Raw genomic sequence first — 18,804 nt, forward strand, 5'->3', positions numbered from 1 at the left:
GATTCCACGGGGCCTGGCCCCTCAGTGTTACCCACTTACTGACAGCTGGGCGACTAGCCTCGCACCCACTAAAGAGTGCTGCCGTTAAGTCTTCATCCCCCTAAGGGACAGGCAGGTCCCAGCTGCTGAGCCCCTGGGGAACCCCCCCTCTGCCCCAAAGGAAACAAGCAGCCATTTTCTATGACAATAGGACATGTTTAATGGCTTGAGCTCAGCAAGACACTGGCACAGTGTTTCATTTTACTCCCCTTTGTCAATATGATTGTCAGCTGCTCCTGTGAAGTGTTTGGGGTGGGGGTAGAGGGGGGAGACAGCGGGTGGATGTGTTTTGGCAGGAGGGTGAATTTCATGTTCTTGCCCTGCTGTGAGTGTTAACAAATGGGTGGAGGTGATGGCTGGGGAGGAAGAGCCTCACGTTGTACCCAGCTGCAATGTTAGCCCCAGATCCGTGAAGGCATTTCATGCCTAGCTGGTAATCGGAGGCGAATCACACTGGATTTCCTCACTGGAGCTTTGGCTTTTTCTCCCAGGGGTGAGACTGGCTTAGCAGCTGTTTGGCTTTGGCACTTAAGGTAATTAACACGCTGGAGGGAAACCTGCCCTCAGTGGATGGTGCTGTGACTTGGCCTTTCCTCTCTGCAGCCCCAGGCTGAGATCACACCTAGGGTTTAGCAGGGCGAAGAAAACAAGGGAGTGCTGCAAGAAGCGTGCTCCTCTGGCCAAGGTGCACAGCCTCCAGGAGGCGGCACCTCCAGCCCAAGACACTGCCTCAGGGGGAGGGTCAGTGGAGCCTAGGCTGGAAACAAGGTTAGTGGCTCCTCTGCTCTAGTAGACTTGTCCACCACACCCAAGGCACTGAGTGGCACAGGCAGCAGCGTGGAGAGCTGCACTAGAAACCCCACAACTATAGGAGCTGGGAATAACTTGCTACTAGTCTAAGCTGAAAGGATGGCCTGGCCTGGGAATCCACAACCAGGCCCCATGTTAGCACTGTTCCTACTATCTCCTCCAATAGCCCCTGAGCACTTCATTTCACAAGCCAATCGTTTCCTCTTGCCACAAAGGTGCCGCCCTCCACTTGCAATATCAGCAGACTGCAAAGCCCTGAGCTAGAGATTCAGGTGCTGCGCCCAGCCCTGCCGCTTCCCTCTCATTTGTAAATGTTTCTCTGAGCCCAAGGCCCACCCGGCTCACAGGAGCACCAGCCTTTACCCCAAGGGCTTGGCAGATGCCTGGGGGAAAGAGATGAGAACGCTAACCTCTCTGCTCTTCGTTTAGTCTGGCAGGTGGTACAACAGGTGGACAAGCTGTTGCGAGAGGAGTGTGTTGACGTTGATGTGGCTCTTGGAAATCCTGGGTGAATTTAGTTGCTCCTCTGGCATGTGGCCCATGCTGCAAAGAGCCACATCTGCTTTCCAAGTGGTGGGAGAGCCAAGCCTGCTCAAGGCTCTGCGCAGAGGGGGCTGGCGAAAGGCCATCAATCCCTCGGCCAGCACCGCCTGCGCTTGGGCCTGGCCTGAGGGGAAACCTCCCGCATAGCTTCCCGAGGAGACGGGAGGAGGAGGCGCTCGCTGAACGTTTTCCCTTAGCAGCCCAAAGCTTCTTCCTGCCCAGGCCGCGCTCCCCAGAGGCAGCAGCGTTAGAAGCAGCCATTCGTTTAAGACACCGCTTCAGCCATTCCTGCACTCAGTGCGCGACTGGAGACTGGCGGGCGGATAAGGGAGAGGGGGAATGGTTGTTCCTTGGCCTTATTCAAACAGCATGGCACATGCAGTCGGACAACCTAGGGGGAGCATCGCCTGAGTCTCTACTCTGGTTTCTGCTCCTCAGACCGGGCTCATGGTCCCAACTCCAGGCAGGCATTTCCTGTATGTCCATGCGAAGCAGCCTTTCTACCAGCACTCATCACTCGTAAAGGCACAAAGTCCAGATCACCAGCCCAACCCACTTATCCCTCTACCCTCCCACCCCGAATCACACTTCATTGGGATTCAGGTAACATGCTGTTGGGGGTGTCCCTTCCCAGAGAAGCCAGGCCCATGCGGCGCCTAAATGCACAGGCCCTGCAGCGGTATTTGTGGACAGTGTGATCAAACAAAGCACTGGCTGGCAGTGGAGGATGCTGGTCTGGACCATAAGGAACCTCTTGCTCTTCCGGGTGGGGAAACCAAGTCACCAGAGTGTTTGGGGAGGGACTGGAGTGAGGATTCCAGGTCTGCCCCCCGCCTGGCTCAGATGTCCTCCTCACCGGCGTTGCCGTGGTCTATGAGGAGATACCACTTTAGCCTGTCGGGAAGAGGAAGTGCCTTGATCTTCACATCCACTGGCCACGGTTTGAGGCGCTGCCGGATGTATACCCTGCAGAGATGTTTCAGGGCCTGCGGTGAGTGCTGCAGCTGCTTCAGGGAGTAGAAAAGGGCCTTGATCTTCTCCCCCTGGAACCTGCAGCTGGTGGAGTTGATGTCAAAGTTGCTGGGCAGTTTGGGGATCTGCGAGCTGGCCACCATGAGCTCTAGGATAGTTTCTGCTTTCTGCAGGAGGTCAGCGGAGAAGCTGTCGTCTTCTGAGCTGCTGAGGTGAGAGCACAGCCTCTCAAAGACTATGTGAAAGCCTGACCAGCACGAGGGGCCGTGGAGGGAGCAGTTGTAGGAGGCCCCAGACTCCAGCAGGAAGCGCAGGAGCGGGAAGTGGAGCTTGAAGCTCTTGAGGCAGATGTGCGTGAGGGACTCGTGGGCTGGGCACTCGCTGGGGTCAGCGCCATGGGCCATCAGCAGCTGGGTGACCCGGAAGCAGAAGCGGTTGATCATTCGCACCTCCTCTTTGTCCCCGCCCACCGTCTCACCAAGCAGGAAGATGATGCAGGTGAAGACGGTGTCGCCATCTTTCGTGGTGGCCTTCACGTCTGCTCCTGAAGCCAGAGACAAAAGGGGGAGCTATGGTCAGATGCTGCAATGGACACCGACTCCCTAGAACGGGGGGCTGACACCGAAGAGCACGTGCAGGTATGTGTCACAGCACGTGGTACCTCTCCTCTGAACTGCAGCTCCATTGTCATGCATCTCCAACCCTCCTCTGCCTGCCATTTAGGGAGTTGTTGGGGCTTTGATGGAGCGCACAGTAGCGACTGTGACTGTTTCACCTCGAGGGACAGCATCTCTCTGCACCAACCTGTGCTGCCAGTTGAAACAATCTCCACCGAGGGTTCACAGTGTGACCAATACAAGGGTTTCATCCAGACAGTGACAAATACTCTTAAGAAGAGTGAAGCTGTCATCGAGTGTAAGGTCAAAGGGCACCACGAGATCATCTGGTCTGACCTGTATATCACAGGCCCCAGCACCCGCATGCTAAACCCAACCACTGACATTAGACCAATATTATGATGTCGGAGGCAGAGGATGTGGGGGACTGATGTGCACCAATGCCAGGCCCCTGTAGAAGAACTGATTAAGCCAGATATACCCAGCTGATCTTGGCAAGCAATCCATACCCCACGCTGCAGAGGAAGGCAAAAAAACCCCCACGGGCCTTGCCAGTCAGACCTGGGGGAAAATCCCCGCCCGACTGATCCCATGGCGATCAGGTAAGACCCAGAGCATGGGAGCAAGAACCAGCCAGCCAAGCATCTCAGAGAGAGAATGCCTGGGGCCACCTGAAAGCCCTGGCCCTCCTCATCGAATGTCCTATCTCCAGCCGTGGCCATCCCTCATACTTCAGAGGGAGGAGACCAAACAAACTCCAGAATACGGTGGGAAGGGCGATCTCTGCCTGACCCCTGCAGGCTGAAGCATGAGCTTTTAGGACTATCAGACATGAACCAGAAAGGGTGAAGCTGTGAGTTATTGCACTTGGGGGCAGGTGAATCAGGAGAGACGAAGCGCCAGCTTGGACTATTGCAGGGAGGAAAGGCCAGTGCCAAATGTTACGTTATTTGTTTGCATTGTGGTAGCACCTAGGAACCCCGGCATAGACCGTGGTGCTCGGTGCTGTACAAACACAGAACAGATGGGCCCTGCCCGAACAAGCGCTCGGTCTTTACAGGGAAGTGAGCCAACAGCTGCTCGGTTGCCCTCACCTCCTTCCAACAGGAGCCGGATGTTTTCGGTGTTGTGGATCTGAACTCCATCACTGCTGCCCAGGGCATGCAGCAAAGCTGTCTTTCCTGGGGAGAAGAGCGTAAAATGGGGGGGGGAAGCATTACATCAGGATGACTTTGAGGAAGGGTCCCTTTTGGGGCTGCCCCTGTCCACGAACTGTGACAGTATGGAGGGGAACACTCTGCATATAGCTCTGCCTTGAAGGAGAAAAAATAATGCATCCCCTTAGTGAGCTATTCAAACGGTACAAGGATGCAGCAGCGGGAGCACACACAGCCTTAGGGATTGGGTTGCCAACTGTCTAATCACACAAACCTCAACATCCTTGCCCCGCCCCTTCCCCTCCATCCCCCCTCCCTCCATTGTTCACTCTCCCCTACCCGCCGTTGGCAACCCCACTTGGGGCTAGTGTGTGTTAGCGCACTACTGCTTTAGAGTCACCAGGGGGAGCACCAGACATTGTGACTCGTCCATTAGCCCCTGAGCACAGTAGGGCATCTGCAAGCATGTTACAGCACGAGTGGCACTAGCCCAGACTGCTGTGGGCAGGAATTAAGCGTGCTAGCCAGAAGGCGCCAGCGACTAGCAATGCCAGGTAGTCTGAGCTCTGCTACACTGCAGTGCTAAAGCAGGGCTGAGACCCACCATGTTTGAATGTGGTTAAATACCTGCCGGTCTTGTCTGTCCTAGAGCTGCCAATGCCCCTGAACGCCGGTAGGGTTTGAAGGTCTTAACCTGGATCTGAATTTCCACAGGTGGTTCCTACTTCTAAAATGGGCTGAGCACTGGGCGATTCAGAAATCCAGAACCAAATTTAACAGCCTAGGCAAAAGAACCCAGGTGTCCTGCCTCCCAGTCCCCTGCTCTAACTAGACCACGCTGTCTGCCCATTCTATTTGCTACACATACCAACGGTTGCTTTCTGCGTGGGAATCAAGTGCACCAGGAGCTGGGGGGGGGGGAATTAACTCTTGATGTAGGATGGAAAGGGGCACAGACCATTTTTGTCAGCTGCGTTGACATCGGCACCAAGTTCCAGGAGATGCCGCAAACATGGCAGCCGTTCGGGCTCCTCACTGGCGAGGTCCAGGGGGCTGCTCTCGTGAATCTGCGGGGAGGAAGACAACAACAACAATGAAAAAAAGCCAATGATCTTCCGCTTTAGCAGGTGAAAAGCAGGGCTCGTACGGCCAGAAGGGAGGCGCGGAGGTTCCTCCCATCAGCGCTAGCGCAACGGGGCAGGACATGCAAAGGACTGACTGCAGCCAGGCCTCATTACTGACGTGCAGCCTGTGCAAACTAAGAGTCCCAGCATGCAATGCTCCACCTGGACCCGAGCAGCCCAAGACGTTAAAGATACAGGGAGATGAGCTAAGCAGGCATCACTCTGGATCCCTCTCTGCCTGTGCTCTCTGCAAAGGAATTCACAGGCCCAGATCTCTCAGGAGGCGTTATCAGTACCATAAACCTAGGAGAGGTCCGATCCTTTAACCCTGCGTCTAAGGCGGGTGCTTTCCATACCCGATCTCTCCGGTTAATGTCCGCCCCGCGGCGCACTAGCAGCTCCACCATGTCCGGCTGGTTTCGGAGAACAGCGATGTGCAGAGCAGTGTAATAGGTGACGGGATCTAGGGCCAGACCGAACAACATGTCAGGGAGTTCCAGGACTAAAGACGCCCTCCAAAAAAGATGAAACAGTCCCCGATGAGGCAGAATAACCCAAAGCAGCTGGGTTCGGAGAGTCCAGCTCCCCAGACGGCGCTGAGAGCGTGGGAAGGGGCTGGGATCCTGCTTGGCTTGGAGGAATGACAGGGAGGGCTGGGCTGAAGCTAAGCTATTGACGGCCCAGGCTCTGCCATTGTGCGGGCCTCAGCTCTAGGCCGCTGAACAAGCTGGCCCTAAGCCTCCAGCAGCTGGATCAGAAGAGCCAACTCCATCCCAGCCCCTTTCTGGCAGGCCACAGCCCTGCTTTTGTGGCAGTGGGGCAGCCCGCATCCCCTACAAGCTCTGCAACCCACAGGCAGGCCCCAACCGCCTCCCTGGCAGCAAGGCTGGGGGGAGGGGTGAATGGATGGACAAGAGACTCACTGCTTGTCACTGCAGCCCTGGTGCGGCTGGGCCTGCAAGGGAAGCAATTCATGGCTCAGTTCCCCCCATCCCCACCCCCTTCCCAACAGCTGGCTGCTCCCCAGATCCCGGGGCCGGCTGTTTAAACCCAGCCACCCTGCGGGAGCACAGCCAGCATTCCGGGGGTGATGTCACAAAAGCCCAGCCGCTGCCGGGAGGGAGGGTTTCTCTGACCACGGGCTGAACAGAAGAGTCAGTGTTGGGTTCTGCAGTGTTTTAAACCCTTCACCCTATTAAACAGGCCATGTGCCACCACACAAAGCTAATGCAAGGAGCATTGCTGAGTGAGGCCGGACGTGCAGCCCTGGAGCCTGGCGTTCGCTACCCAGGTACAGCACTGCCACGCTTAGGACAAGCTAGTCGGCACCGACCAGCCAGCATGCCTCCATCCTGAGCTGAAGGGGTGGTTTAATCCTGGGGGCTCGCATCCTTGTGCTCGCCGTTGGGACTGGCAACACGGGTGTCTGATGTGACCACTGAACTGGCTGGAACCCCCACCTTGCTCATCTCACACAAGCAGCCACTGGTCGGTAACAGCTTGTTGTCAGTGTTGGTGGATTTGAACTGGCAACCTAAAGGTGAGGGGGCCACAGAGCCCATTACTCGCCCCTGAGCCGTGCAGGCCCCCCTGCAGTGTCCTCTGTGCTACAGCGACTGCCAGACAAACCACTGCACTAGCGCGTCGCCTGCCCCACGAGTTGGTAAAATCAAAGTGGTGTCGTCAGATTCTGGCCTAACATTTTCCTGTTTCCCTGGAACCACGTTGGTGCTTGCAGCCTGGGAAGCCAGCACGTTCCTACCTAGGATTTAAACCTAAAGGCACTAACCAGCTTCCTGCAATGCCCAGACCTTTAGCACAATGCATTTCTAAGTTGGCTCAGAGAAAAGCACCAAGGAACGATGGGAGAGACCAGGCCCAGTGCCAGCAATTGCATTTTCATTAACATTGATAAAAAAAAAAAAGGCAACGCAGCATCCTCTCCCTGGCTTAAGTGTTCAGGGGGAAAAAAAATCAATTCATTGTGAGGGAGGGGGGCATGGAAGGTCTTCGGAGACAGACAGCAAAGGACCAATTTTATTACCCCCTGAAGGGGGTTTGGAGGGGAATGTGGACTATCCTATGATCCCACCCAGCTCACTGATCTTCCCTCTGATGGAAGGCGGTTGGGCGCTGGCTTCTTCCAAAACTCATAACACATCTAACACTGCTCCACGCCTCAGACAGGTTAATTCGGGAATGACCAGCCCAAAGAGGAAGGGGCAGGGCTTGGCACCTCGACTCAGATCCAGGACGCTGCGTCGTGGCTCCAATCCATCGGCCAGCCCACAAACGGCCCGTCCCTCCCTCTCCGCCGCCTGCGGAGCCTGTTTGCATCAGGAACGGGGGTGTGCTTAGAATGCATCATCTCCCCCAGATTTACCTTCAAAGATAAGATTGGCCCCGTTCTGCAGGAGGATTTCAGCTGCAGGCACCAGCCCGAGTTCAGCTACCTTCAGCAAGGAGTAGCTCACGCCTTCTTGGTAGAACGGGGACTGGGTCTCTCTCTCCAACAGCTTGTTGAGGACCAAGAATTTGCTGCTGTCTTCAGCTAGGCAGCTGGGGCGTGAGACACAGAAAAGTGGCCCATTGTTAGAGCTCCAGCATTTCTCCTGGGATGTGCGTTGGAAAAGGGAATTGGGCCAATAACGGTCTCTGCGGGTGTCCTGCCCTCCTATCGCTCCAGTCTTGTGTTGCGGGAGCCAGCCGCCCCCTCGGTGCATTGCGCCCTGCTCTCGTTTAGGGTCTGACCATCGGGGGAGGTTTTATTTGCTCAGAATTAAGTGTCAGCAGCCTGAGAGAACTCCCCTTAGTTCCTATCACAAGAGTTCGCTCCAGGTCAACAGACTATCAGGGAAGGTCTCTCTCAAGGGTTAAACCGCCCCTCTCTGCAGGTTCTGGGGAACACCGTAATCGGCCTTTTAACCCCTGTGTAAACAATTGGCTCCTCTCTATTAAAGGGCTCCCCAAATCTTCTTGGCACCCACATCCAACATTAGCATCCAGCTTTCTACAGCAGAGGCCTCTGATGGTACAGTCAGTGATTCAGGGAGAGCGCACCAGCTAGCCCACTGGACTGGGCCTTAGGACACCTGGGTTCTTGTCCCAGCTCTGCCACTGGACCTGCCAGGTGACCTTGGGCAAGTCATTTCACCTCTCTGCTTCCTCGTCCACTTGTATGTCTTGTCTATTTAAATTGTAAACTCATTGGGGCAGGGACCGCCACTTACAACATGCCTATACCACAGTGGGGCCCTGATTTCAGGTCTGACCTCCACATGCTACTGTAATACAAACAACGATAACAACAATTTAGAGGGTTAATTAGATACAACACAGCTATTCAGAGGAACTTCTGTGGAGATAAGCTTAGAGTAACCCACAACCACTTATTTAATCCTTCATTCAGTTTGTGACTTACTTTAAAAACAAACAAACAAAAAACACTGAGTAAAGGCCACCAAAGTCTTGAAATTTGTTACCTCTCTAGAGTTTCCTGCTTTTCAGGATCCTGTATCCCCAAACATCCCAAGATCTCATCTACCAACGGCTGATACTCAAAAATGATCCTGCGGAAGCCATGCAAGAAAGGCATTGTGCTCTTCTATTCAGAGATCATCCAGAATATCCGTTTGTCTCAAGCACCAGAGATGGATTCTTCTTTTCTCCCTGAAATCAGACAGATGTTCAAACACGGATCAGTTACAGGTTTCTGGAAGGAGAGCATCAGATATAGAGCTGGGCAAAAAATGACGATTCGGTGACACCAAAACATTTAGCGAATTCGTGTTGGTTTCAGCCGATTGTTTTGGATTGGAAAAAAAAACATTAAACAATTCTGGAAAAAAAATCAAAATACTTTTGTTTCAATATTTTCAAAGTGTTTCAGTTTTTCAGTTTGAAACAACTTTTTGTTTCAAAGTGTCCTTTAATTTTATTCAAAACAATCAACAATGTTTAAAAATGGTCAATCAAAACAATGTTTCAGTTTTGTCAAAACAAAATTATTTGTTTGACCTGAAACAAATTAATTTTACTTTTCAATTTGCTGAAAAAAAGTCTTCAGTTTGACCCAAAACATTTTTTTTTAAAAACTGCCAGTGAACTGAAAAATCTTTTTCACACAAACCTAGTGAGAAGGTCTCACGAAGGGTAGACTCGGATAAATAAGGGGAGTTGAGGGTTAACCATGACCAGGTAACATGTTTTTAAACACGAGTTGTCCTGTCTACGCTAGGACCAAAGCCCTATTTAAAATTCGTATTAGTTAAAACACATTGACTAATATGTTTTAAAATCTAACAATATTTCCTAATTTAGATGTGGCCTAATTTTAATCAATAGAATAGTTAGACACAATGATCAGGGAGTCTTGGTTCTGTTTTTTAAGAAGTGTTCTCAACACCTGCTATAAACAGAAACACTCCATAGGCGTTTTAAAAACCATTAACTACACTGAACTTAAAAGATCATAATGTTGCAAACAAAACACTTTTTGCTGTTACTAGTAACACATTAGGTGCTCGGATTTCGTACTGCTGAGCATGATATAAGAACCTAAACAGCGTAAGCTTTTTAAAAATGAAAGGATTGTAAAGATCTGATTTAAGTCATCACTATTTAGTTCCTTTGTTTACTTTTTGCATTTCTCCCAGTGTAGACAATGGGAATCAACAAAGTCATCTCTACTATTGTTTAGTCAATTTCACTGTCAGGTTCTCTGTGGGGCAGAGTTGGAATCTCTGCAGAGAAGTATCTACACCTCTACCCTGATATAACGCTGTCCTCGGGAGCCAAAAAATCTTACTGCATTATAGGTGAAACCGCGTTATATCGAACTTGCTTTGATCCACCAGAGTGCGCAGCTCCGCCCCGCTCCCCCCTCCCCCGGCGCACTGCTTTACCACGTTATATCCGAATTCGTATTATATCGGGTCACGTTATAGCGGGGTAGAGGTGTATTTGTTTAGAAGCAACTGTTTTCACTGGATTTTTTCCCTTTTAATTTGTACAAGCCATGTTGGTCTTAGGTTTTTAGAAAAACTGGAGGGCTTCCCCCACTCCTTACACATTTTAAAAGTTTGGCTCCTATCTAGGTCATGCCCCTTTAAATTCAAACAATTTTTTTTAAATTAAAAAAAAAAAAAAAACATTCCCTGCATTGTTTCATGGGTTAATACAGAAGAACCAAAACATTAAAGCAACTGGTCTATTTTCATTGTCTAAATACAAAAGGTAAAAATAACCAAAACCATAGACAGAAGTAAATTAGATTTTTTTTGGTTTCAATCATTTTAAGTGTCATTAGTAACCAGAGGAAGGAACTCCTCGCTCTGTTTCTTTGAAATATGATTTTAGCCTTACTGTATGTTCCTTTCAACAAAGATTTAATTTCTGACTCTTCTGCTATGACCCTGACCCTACTAAGACCTAGGCATGTGCTTAACTTTAAGCATTGCAAGTAATTCCATTGACTATTCACAGTGCATAAAGTTAAGCACAGGCATAAAGCTTCGGAGGATTGGGGTGTAATACTGTAAGTTCTTTAGGGCAGGGACTGTCTTTTGTGGGTGGGGCTGTGCAAGGCCTGGCACCCTGGGGCCCTGATCCTGACTGGAGCTGCTGGTTGCTACCACAATAAAAATAATAAATGAATATCACCACCTGCGGAATAACAAGAACATCAAGATACCACAAGGTTAGCACAGCAGTCACCTGGTGCTTAATTCACCTGATGCAAATGATGACCTTGTAGGAGTGGAATCAAGCAGTTAACACCTCCCTCCACTTGAAACAGGACCATGCACAGCACAGGAGCACCCAGCTGGCTGGGAAATTTAATTTCACACCCTAGTTACATGCATGCACACACACATATGTAGGCTTCCCAACCAGCTCCACCCGATCATACACACCAGGGGGCCTCACACAGGTCCCAGGGTACAAGCCAGGTGACTCAATGACCACTTGCCAGTTGTAGGGGCATACGCTTCCTTTTGGAGGCAGGGTGGCTCTCTGTGGGATCTCTCACTAAAAGCAGCAGTTTGCCTTTATTCAGTGCTCAGGGCCACCAGCAGCACCTGCCACAGTGCAGCTACCAGGCATTGCAATAGGGGATGTGACCAACACGCCACAAAGCTAATCATGCCCCTGCCAAGTACCAGACCCTGCAGCCAGCAACAGCACACACACGCCTGCCATTGCACACTGCTGCACCCACACATGCTATTTGCACACACACACACGTGTGTGTCACTGCACACTGCTGTACCCACACAGGCCACTTGCACACACACACCCCGCCATTGCACAGTGCTGTGCGCACACACACCCCTACCTACCATTGCACACTGCTGCACCCACACGTTATTTGCACCCACACCCCTGCCATTGCACACCGTTGCACCAGAGAGACACAAGATTCCTGCCTAAGCCCGAAGTAGCGCCTGAGAACCGCCCCCACCTCCGGGGGGGAGGGGACAGGCCGGGCTCACTCCCCTTCCCCAGTCCCCACTTGTACCCGGGGCCAATCAGCCCCCCCCCACCCTGGCTCCACTGGTGCCCCTCCCCCAGCCCGCCCTGCGCTGCGGTCCCTGCTCCAGCCTGGGCCCGGGGCGCGCGCTCCTACCTGCACGGGGCCCCTCCCGGCGGGCGGCGCACAGGAAACGGAAACCGCTTCCGCACAGGCTGCTGCTAAGAGTCCCTCTAGCGGCCGAAGGGGGCTGCTGCAGGGAGGCTGGCTCAGCAGAGGGCAGCAGCCTACAGGGAAAGGGGAGCCAGCCAAGAGCTGCCCATTGCAACCTGGGCTGGCCGCAGGGCATGTGCTTTGCAGGGGCTCCTTCTCCACTGTCACCCCCCCCCCAGCCCCAAAGACTCAAGGCCCTCAGCGATGGACAAGGGCCAGGCTTGCAGCCTGCACTGGCATGCCGGCTAGATGCCCATCGGCAAAGTTGGTCGGGGTTCACGCGCAAGGTTTGCAAATGTAGTGACAACCCTTTGGGCCAAAATTCAGCCCCCTCCCAAACCGTAGCACACAGGGCAAGCGTGCACCTTGTCTGTGCACTGATAACCCAGCTGCACAACGTGCCCATCTGCTGTTAATCAGTGTTTAAAGTACCTAACAGGGCCAGCTTGGCTTGCAAAGGGCTAATGCGTTAAAAAAAGAAATTAGGTCAGTATGTGCGCTGTGCTTCAGGGCCAGGCACTGCAGTTTAAAAGTACATTTTTTTTTACCTTTTGGGATCACAGCTCCAGCCAAATGGATCACGCGCTCTGGCCCAGTAACAGAGCCAGCCTAAAGTGATTACTCCGCTTTCGGTGTAAGTGATGGACCTTATTTGGTGCTTGCTGGCCCATTACTATATCACGGCCATAGAGGAGGCAACGTGGTTATGTTTCAGAAACAAAAGGCACACAAAGTCTCATATGCTGTGATACAAATGTTTGATTATTTGTGTACCATCTATGGCTTGGTCCCATCAATAGACCATTGTGGGGTGCGCTACCTTAGCAATGCGCTTTGTCCTGCATCGTTCATGTCCTGGTCCTTTGGTTCCTTGAAATGCAGGTCCACATGGTGTGACTGATATTTTTGATATGTATCTAAGGGTGCCCTTGCCAACGGAAAAAACCCTGAAATGGTGACTGGTATTGTGTTCAGTGCAGGCCTTTGAAAAAAACCCATCCAAAGTGTCCTATATCATAGTGTGCGTCTAGGCTTCTGAAACCTTCCCTGGGGCCTTCACCTTGACACGGTGGGAAGGCTTATATGGCCCAGTGACCCCCCATAAGCTGTAATTTATGGGACTTAACAACATAGAGGACATGCCAGCAGCAACCCGGGCTAGACAGGGATGGTAGCACCTTTTCATGCCCTAAGCACCATCTGATGGTGCAGGAAGGTTTCGGATTCAGAGGCCTCTGAAAAACACAGGGGTTTGATTGTCTGCCTGCTTGTCTCATTGGGCAAGTCATGAAACAAGATTTATTTTTCGTGAGGTGCTCCTGGAACGCAAACATTTTAAATAAACACATACTTCACATAAGGTATGTGGCACTTAGAAACCTTGGTGATAGCTGCCTTAGCAATACCCACGATACCTAGATTAATAAGATGATAAAACTACTTAAGTTATTGCAACTGCAACAACCATAAACCAAATTAAGTTACTGCTTATTTAGTTCTTACAACTCACTCAGTTGGACAGTGAAAAGAGGCAGGTCATTTTCTTTTTTGGTTACGGTCAATAGCTCTTTTGGGTTCTCCAGGGCTAGGACAATAGCACCACTTGGATTTACAAAACCCAAAAGCAACAAGGAGTCTGGTGGCACCTTAAAGACTAACAGATTTATTTGGGCATAAGCTTTCGTGAGTGTCTCTATGCATCCGAAGAAGTGAGATTTTTACTCACGAAAGCTTATGCCCAAATAAATCGGTTAGTCTTTAAGATGCCACCAGACTCCTTGTTGTTTTTGTAGATACAGACTAACACGGCTACCCCCTGATACTTAAAACCCAAAAGATTAGTGACATTTAAAAAATTGTTTTCAGCGATTTTTTTCCCATTTCTGCTGCTATAAGGTTTTGCAAAACCCCTTTTATTTTACATGGAGAGAGACCTGGTCTAAGCAAAAGAGGCTGAGTCCAGCATTCTAATCCCGTCTTTGACACTGGCTCCATCTGTCACAGAACAAATCTTATTGGGTGAAATTCTGGCCCCACTGATGTCAAGGAGCATTTTGCCATTGATTTCAATGGGGCCAGAATTTCACTCTTAGGCTCTCAGCTTTGCTTGCCCCACTTGTAAGTAGGGGAAAGCGCTGGCAATTACATCATGTCCCTTGTAGCGCTCACCAAGTGGCCCTCACAGAAGCTGCAGCTTCCCGTTCAGTCCTTGACGACTGATACAGTCTCTTGTGAGGTAAGGGTACGCTAAGAAGGGTTCGCTTTTAATCAGTAACCTTTGATTTCACCAAAAAGAAGAACAGGAGTACTTGTGGCACCTCAGAGACTAACAAATTTATTAGAGCATAAGCTTAATTTGTTAAACTTGTTAGTTTCTAAGGTGCCACAAGTACTCCTGTTTTTATTTTTGCGGATACAGACTAACACGGCTGTTACTCTGAAACCTTTGATTTCACCAGCCGCACACAAACCAACCAAAAAATATGTCCATCAATAATCAAACTTCACAGCTAGGCAAAGTAAGAAAATAGCTGCTTGACAACTTTTTAGCATTTGATTTAAGGATTTTTTTGTCACTTTGTCCATTTTGCTGTGATGTTCACAATTTGTGCGTATAATGCTTTAACTTTTTGAATCGCAGCGGGTTTACTGTCATTCAATAATTACAGTCATTGTCTGATCCCCATAATTTCATGCCGGTGTGAAAATTTAAATAGCTAAACAGAGACAAAAATGCTTAAAATAAACATCAATATGATTGATTGAAATTATACCCAACTGGCTTCTGCCACATCTCAATATAGAGCATTGTGCACTCTGCTCTGGGGACACTGAAACCAAAGTTACGGATCTGCTTTTTCCCCAGTCTAGCCCTTTGCCCATGTTAATCCTGTCACCCTCTGCCTTGTAGCAGCGTCAGAAGAAGTACAAAATATGTGGCATGTCACATGCAGCCCTAGGGCAGAAACAGAGCAAAAATTCAGAGGTAGAGCTGGGCACTTTCCCCCCTCCCCAAATAGTGCAGATTCAGTGACACTGGAGCATTTTGCAAATTTGTGTCATTTCCACTAAACTGTTTTGGTCAAAAACAAACAAACAAAACCACAACCCTAATACTCCCCCCCCAACATTCCAACGATCAAAACCTTTAGATTTTCCAATTGAAAATGACTTTTTGTTTCAAAATTTCCTTTAATTTTACATTTAAAAAAAATTAAAATGTTTTATGATGCTCAAAACTCAACCTGAAATATTTTGTTTTAACTGAAAATTTTTTTTTCGACTTTTTAATTCACCCCCCAAAATTTTAAAAGTTGTTTTCCATTCAATACAAAACCATTTCCCCCCCCCCCCCAAATGGCCAGCAAACTGAAGAGTCCATTAGTCACATTGCTTTAGTCAGAGGGATAATCTAGGTCCTTCCAGGGCCTGCATCATTGTAGGGCCTGAGCCTGTCATGCCAGCCTCTGCTGAGACAAAAGATTTTTTAACAGTGGCAAGTCCAATGACTAGTCACCACGACCAGGGCCCTTCTTCCTTTCTGCAGTGGTGCTGTCCCAATTTTGAAACTGAGCCAGTGGGACTTACCTTTGATAACTGCCACTCAAAGAAGTTTGATACCCCCGCAGGTTCAAATGTCAGGCTCCTGTCTTTAGAATTAATCTGCCTTTTAACCTTTCTGTTAATAAAAAATGCCTCGTTTGCTACCCGGCTCCATCAGTCTCTAGCTAATACCCCGTTTCTCATAGCTTCGGCCTGCTTTATGAGTATTCCTCTCCTCCCTCACCCGCCCACCCCAGGGTCTTTCGCCCTGGGCGTTGTATCATCCTGCTGGGCTCTTGATGTATGGTGCAGTTTGGTTTGCAGGCTGGCTTTCCCAGGGCTGTATAACTCTGGGGTGGGGTGCCTGTGTTTCTTAGGGCCATGATCAAAGTGGGGGGCTGGAGTAGTAGTGATGGGGGTCCTTTGTGTTTTCCAAGCTATGGCCACACTCGTGATGGGTTGGAGGCACCTCGGGGCCGGGAATCTGACCTGCAGCTGGAAACAGCCGTGTCTGATTCCTAGCTCGCTACGTGGCTGTGGAAGGGGTGCTCAGGAGTGTGTCTCAGTAGGGGATGAAGAGCGAGTTTGTGGCCTCAAGCAGCGCAGCTCTGAGGAGACAGCGCGCCGAGTGCTGAAGCCATCTCTGCGGGGAGCGGCAGGAGGGAGGCCGAGAGGTGGAGAGGAGCAGGGGTGCCTGGAGAGTCCGTGAAGACAATCCTGGGGTAGGGCACAGCAGTTCCTGCACTGTACGGCAGGAACAAATTCTCTACCACGGGTCTTCTCCAGTGCCCTTCACAGTATTGTGTAAGCACTGTAGGCTCCAAGACACAGTCATTGTTAGCGGCGCGAAGCCTGGGCTTGCGAGCGCTAAGAACCTGATCGTCCTCTCATGCAGACAAGGCACAAAGCCACAAAAATCCAGGGATTTACCCCAAGGCTAAACGCGTGCAAGTGAGAGGAGCCTCAGGCCTTTAAGTTTTAGCAAAGACCCCCAAGTCAGCTGAGAAGCTGAGACTTTCCCAGCTCCTTCTACACCTGTTAGATGTTTGCCATGGTCTCCTTGTTGGCCGTGCAAAACCAAAGGCAAAGGGAACGCCGGCAAGGTGCCACTCACATGCAGCCAGCACGTCCCAGCCTTTCCTAGTGTCTGCCTTTCCGCTCGCGCCCCACAAGCATGACAGCACTTTGAAACGTTTACTCAAGCCTTGGTTGGAAAGTGCTGTGGGCATTGCTGATGGGTGTTTGCTAGCCCCCTAGGGAGAAAAGGAACCCTGACAACTGCCCTACCTTGATGGGTAGGTCAGAACCCTGCGTTCAGAAGGCTGTGAGGCCAAGCCAGTAAGCCACAGGCTGGCCTCCTCTCTGTCACCAATTAATCAGCAGTTTGTAATTTGGGGAAGGGTCCAGTAGTCCTGCCCTGGAACGGGTGTGAAACTCACTCAATCTTTCATCAGACTTTTCCTGGGAAAACTCTCCAGGCTCTTAGACAGCTAGACCTGTCAGACCTGAGGCCTGGCACCTGGAAGTTGGAGATGCAAACAGGGGGGAAATATGTTGGCAGAGCTGATCGGTTACAGCTCTATTTCCAAAGGCGTTCTTCAGACACAGCTTCCAGCTACGTTCCCGTCTCTGGTCTGCTTTCATGTTGGTTTTCCTCCATCCTTTCTTTGGCCCACAGATACCAAGGCCTGACAGCTCCATTGTGATCATCTCGTCTCACTTGCTTTCTTTTGCTACTTTAATTTCCCCATATACTGAGATGCTGAAAGAAGGATTTGTTCAGAGTCCTCCCCCATCCTCCCCCCGGACTTTTCCTCACTGCCCGGGAGCGGACATCTCCTGCAGGAGCAGAATCGAGGCAGAGAAATACATGTTGGAGCCACTGGGAGATGCAGCCCATCAGGGTACTCAGAGACGAGCAGAGTCCAGCTGGCCTAACCCAATAGCCTAGGATCTTTATATCCATCCATTCTGCACGGGTGTAAATGGCTACAAAAAGGGCAGAGCATCTGAGAATCAGCTGCACAATCTGCAAAACACTTTCATCCCAAGGGAGTGTCAAGATGCTACAGAAATCCCAAAATAGCATTGTCCCAGGGCACTGAAATCCCAGTGTGGCCTCACTGAAATACTCCCCCAAAACCCCTCCCCCCTCCAGTGCCCACTCACACCTGCAGGGCCCAGCACCAGGTCTGTTACCTTGCTTACGTGCCAGGCCCAGATTAACAGTATTTTCTGCAGGGAAGAGCTCAGCTGCGTGTGTGCTTGCAAGGCTGATGTTAGCTTTCTCCTCCATCTGCAGCAGGCCCTAGCCTGCTCCCATCTTGCGTTGCAGCCCCAGGAGATGACTTCCTGAGCCCAAGCTCTCCAGCCAAATGAAGCCAGTGAGCCTACAGCCAACATCTCCCCTGCCCCTCTCCCAAGGCTGATGCGGTTTGAACATTGCTGGGTGGGCTGGAGGGGGAGGGTGGTGTTATCCCTGGATTTTTATTTTCTTTTAATGATGCTATTGGCATTTCCAGGCATTTGGCTCTTTGGAAGGTTAACAATAAGGGAAGCAGGGCTGGTGATGGTTTTTTTTTTTTTTTAATGGAATGAATCCAAATTTCAACACACAGTTGGGTCCTGTGTGGGGGAGGGGGGGGGGCAGAGAAGGCATGCAGCCCAAATAATCTGGCATTTTTCTGATATGTAGTCACGAAATGCTCCCTCCTTCTCCCCCCCCCTTTCCATCTCCTGTAGGAGGCAGAACAAAAGGGTGGGGGTTATAGCACTTACCCGAGAGCCCCTCCCGCACAGCCCACAGACGAAGTATAACAGCCCCTTGCTTGAGCTACCAGTGGGGTTTGAACTTGTGACCGCCACGGCTAAAACCATGCGCTGCTACCCTTTTAACCCATGGGTTAATGCTGTTAGCTCACAGCAGTAGTAGACTCTTATCTACTGTGGCTCCGCCTCCAATTTATGACAAGTTCCCTCACGCTTCCCCCTGCTGTGTGCCTCAGCCCAGCCCTGGAGTTGCCTGTCCCCCTCCAGTGTTGAGAAGGGAGACCAGACGCCACAGTCAATTCTTGGCTTCCCTGCTGACCCTCCCCCCCCAGCCCAAGAAATCGGGGGAGGGGCGTAAATGCCAACCGTGGTGAGAGTTACTAGAAGACAGACAGCTCCCCCGGGGCCTAGACGGATGGTCTGAACTCAGTTCCTGCAGCCCAGCATAGTCAGTGAGTTAGTTTTAGTAGCCTAGCACCTAGGACCCCCAGTTGTGGATGAGCACACACACACACACACACACCCCGCCACCAATGTGCTAGGCG

At 50.9% G+C, this 18,804-nt stretch overlaps 1 protein-coding gene across 4 annotated transcripts; it reads right to left on the reverse strand.

Annotated features, from left to right (window-relative positions):
• Positions 1 to 174: 174 nt before the first annotated feature.
• Positions 175 to 11,962, reverse strand: ASB6 (ankyrin repeat and SOCS box containing 6). 4 transcript variants are annotated; one of them, XM_034793398.1, is made up of 7 exons: positions 11,891 to 11,962; positions 8,745 to 8,931; positions 7,646 to 7,821; positions 5,619 to 5,725; positions 5,097 to 5,205; positions 4,076 to 4,162; positions 175 to 2,908 (listed from the first exon to the last, which is right to left on the reverse strand). In XM_034793398.1, the coding sequence occupies exons 2-7, from the start codon at positions 8,855 to 8,857 to the stop codon at positions 2,232 to 2,234; spliced, it is 1,269 nt and encodes a 422-aa protein (XP_034649289.1). In that variant the 5' UTR covers positions 8,858 to 8,931; positions 11,891 to 11,962; the 3' UTR covers positions 175 to 2,231. The 4 variants fall into 4 exon arrangements, with proteins under 4 accessions (XP_034649289.1, XP_034649290.1, XP_034649291.1 ...); XM_034793399.1 differs by lacking the exon at positions 11,891 to 11,962 and adding an exon at positions 10,994 to 11,170; XM_034793400.1 differs by lacking the exon at positions 11,891 to 11,962 and adding an exon at positions 10,978 to 11,170.
• Between the last annotated feature and the right edge of the window lie 6,842 nt (positions 11,963 to 18,804).

This window comes from Trachemys scripta, chromosome 17 (assembly GCF_013100865.1).
Source record: "Trachemys scripta elegans isolate TJP31775 chromosome 17, CAS_Tse_1.0, whole genome shotgun sequence".
Classification (NCBI taxonomy): domain Eukaryota; kingdom Metazoa; phylum Chordata; order Testudines; family Emydidae; genus Trachemys; species Trachemys scripta.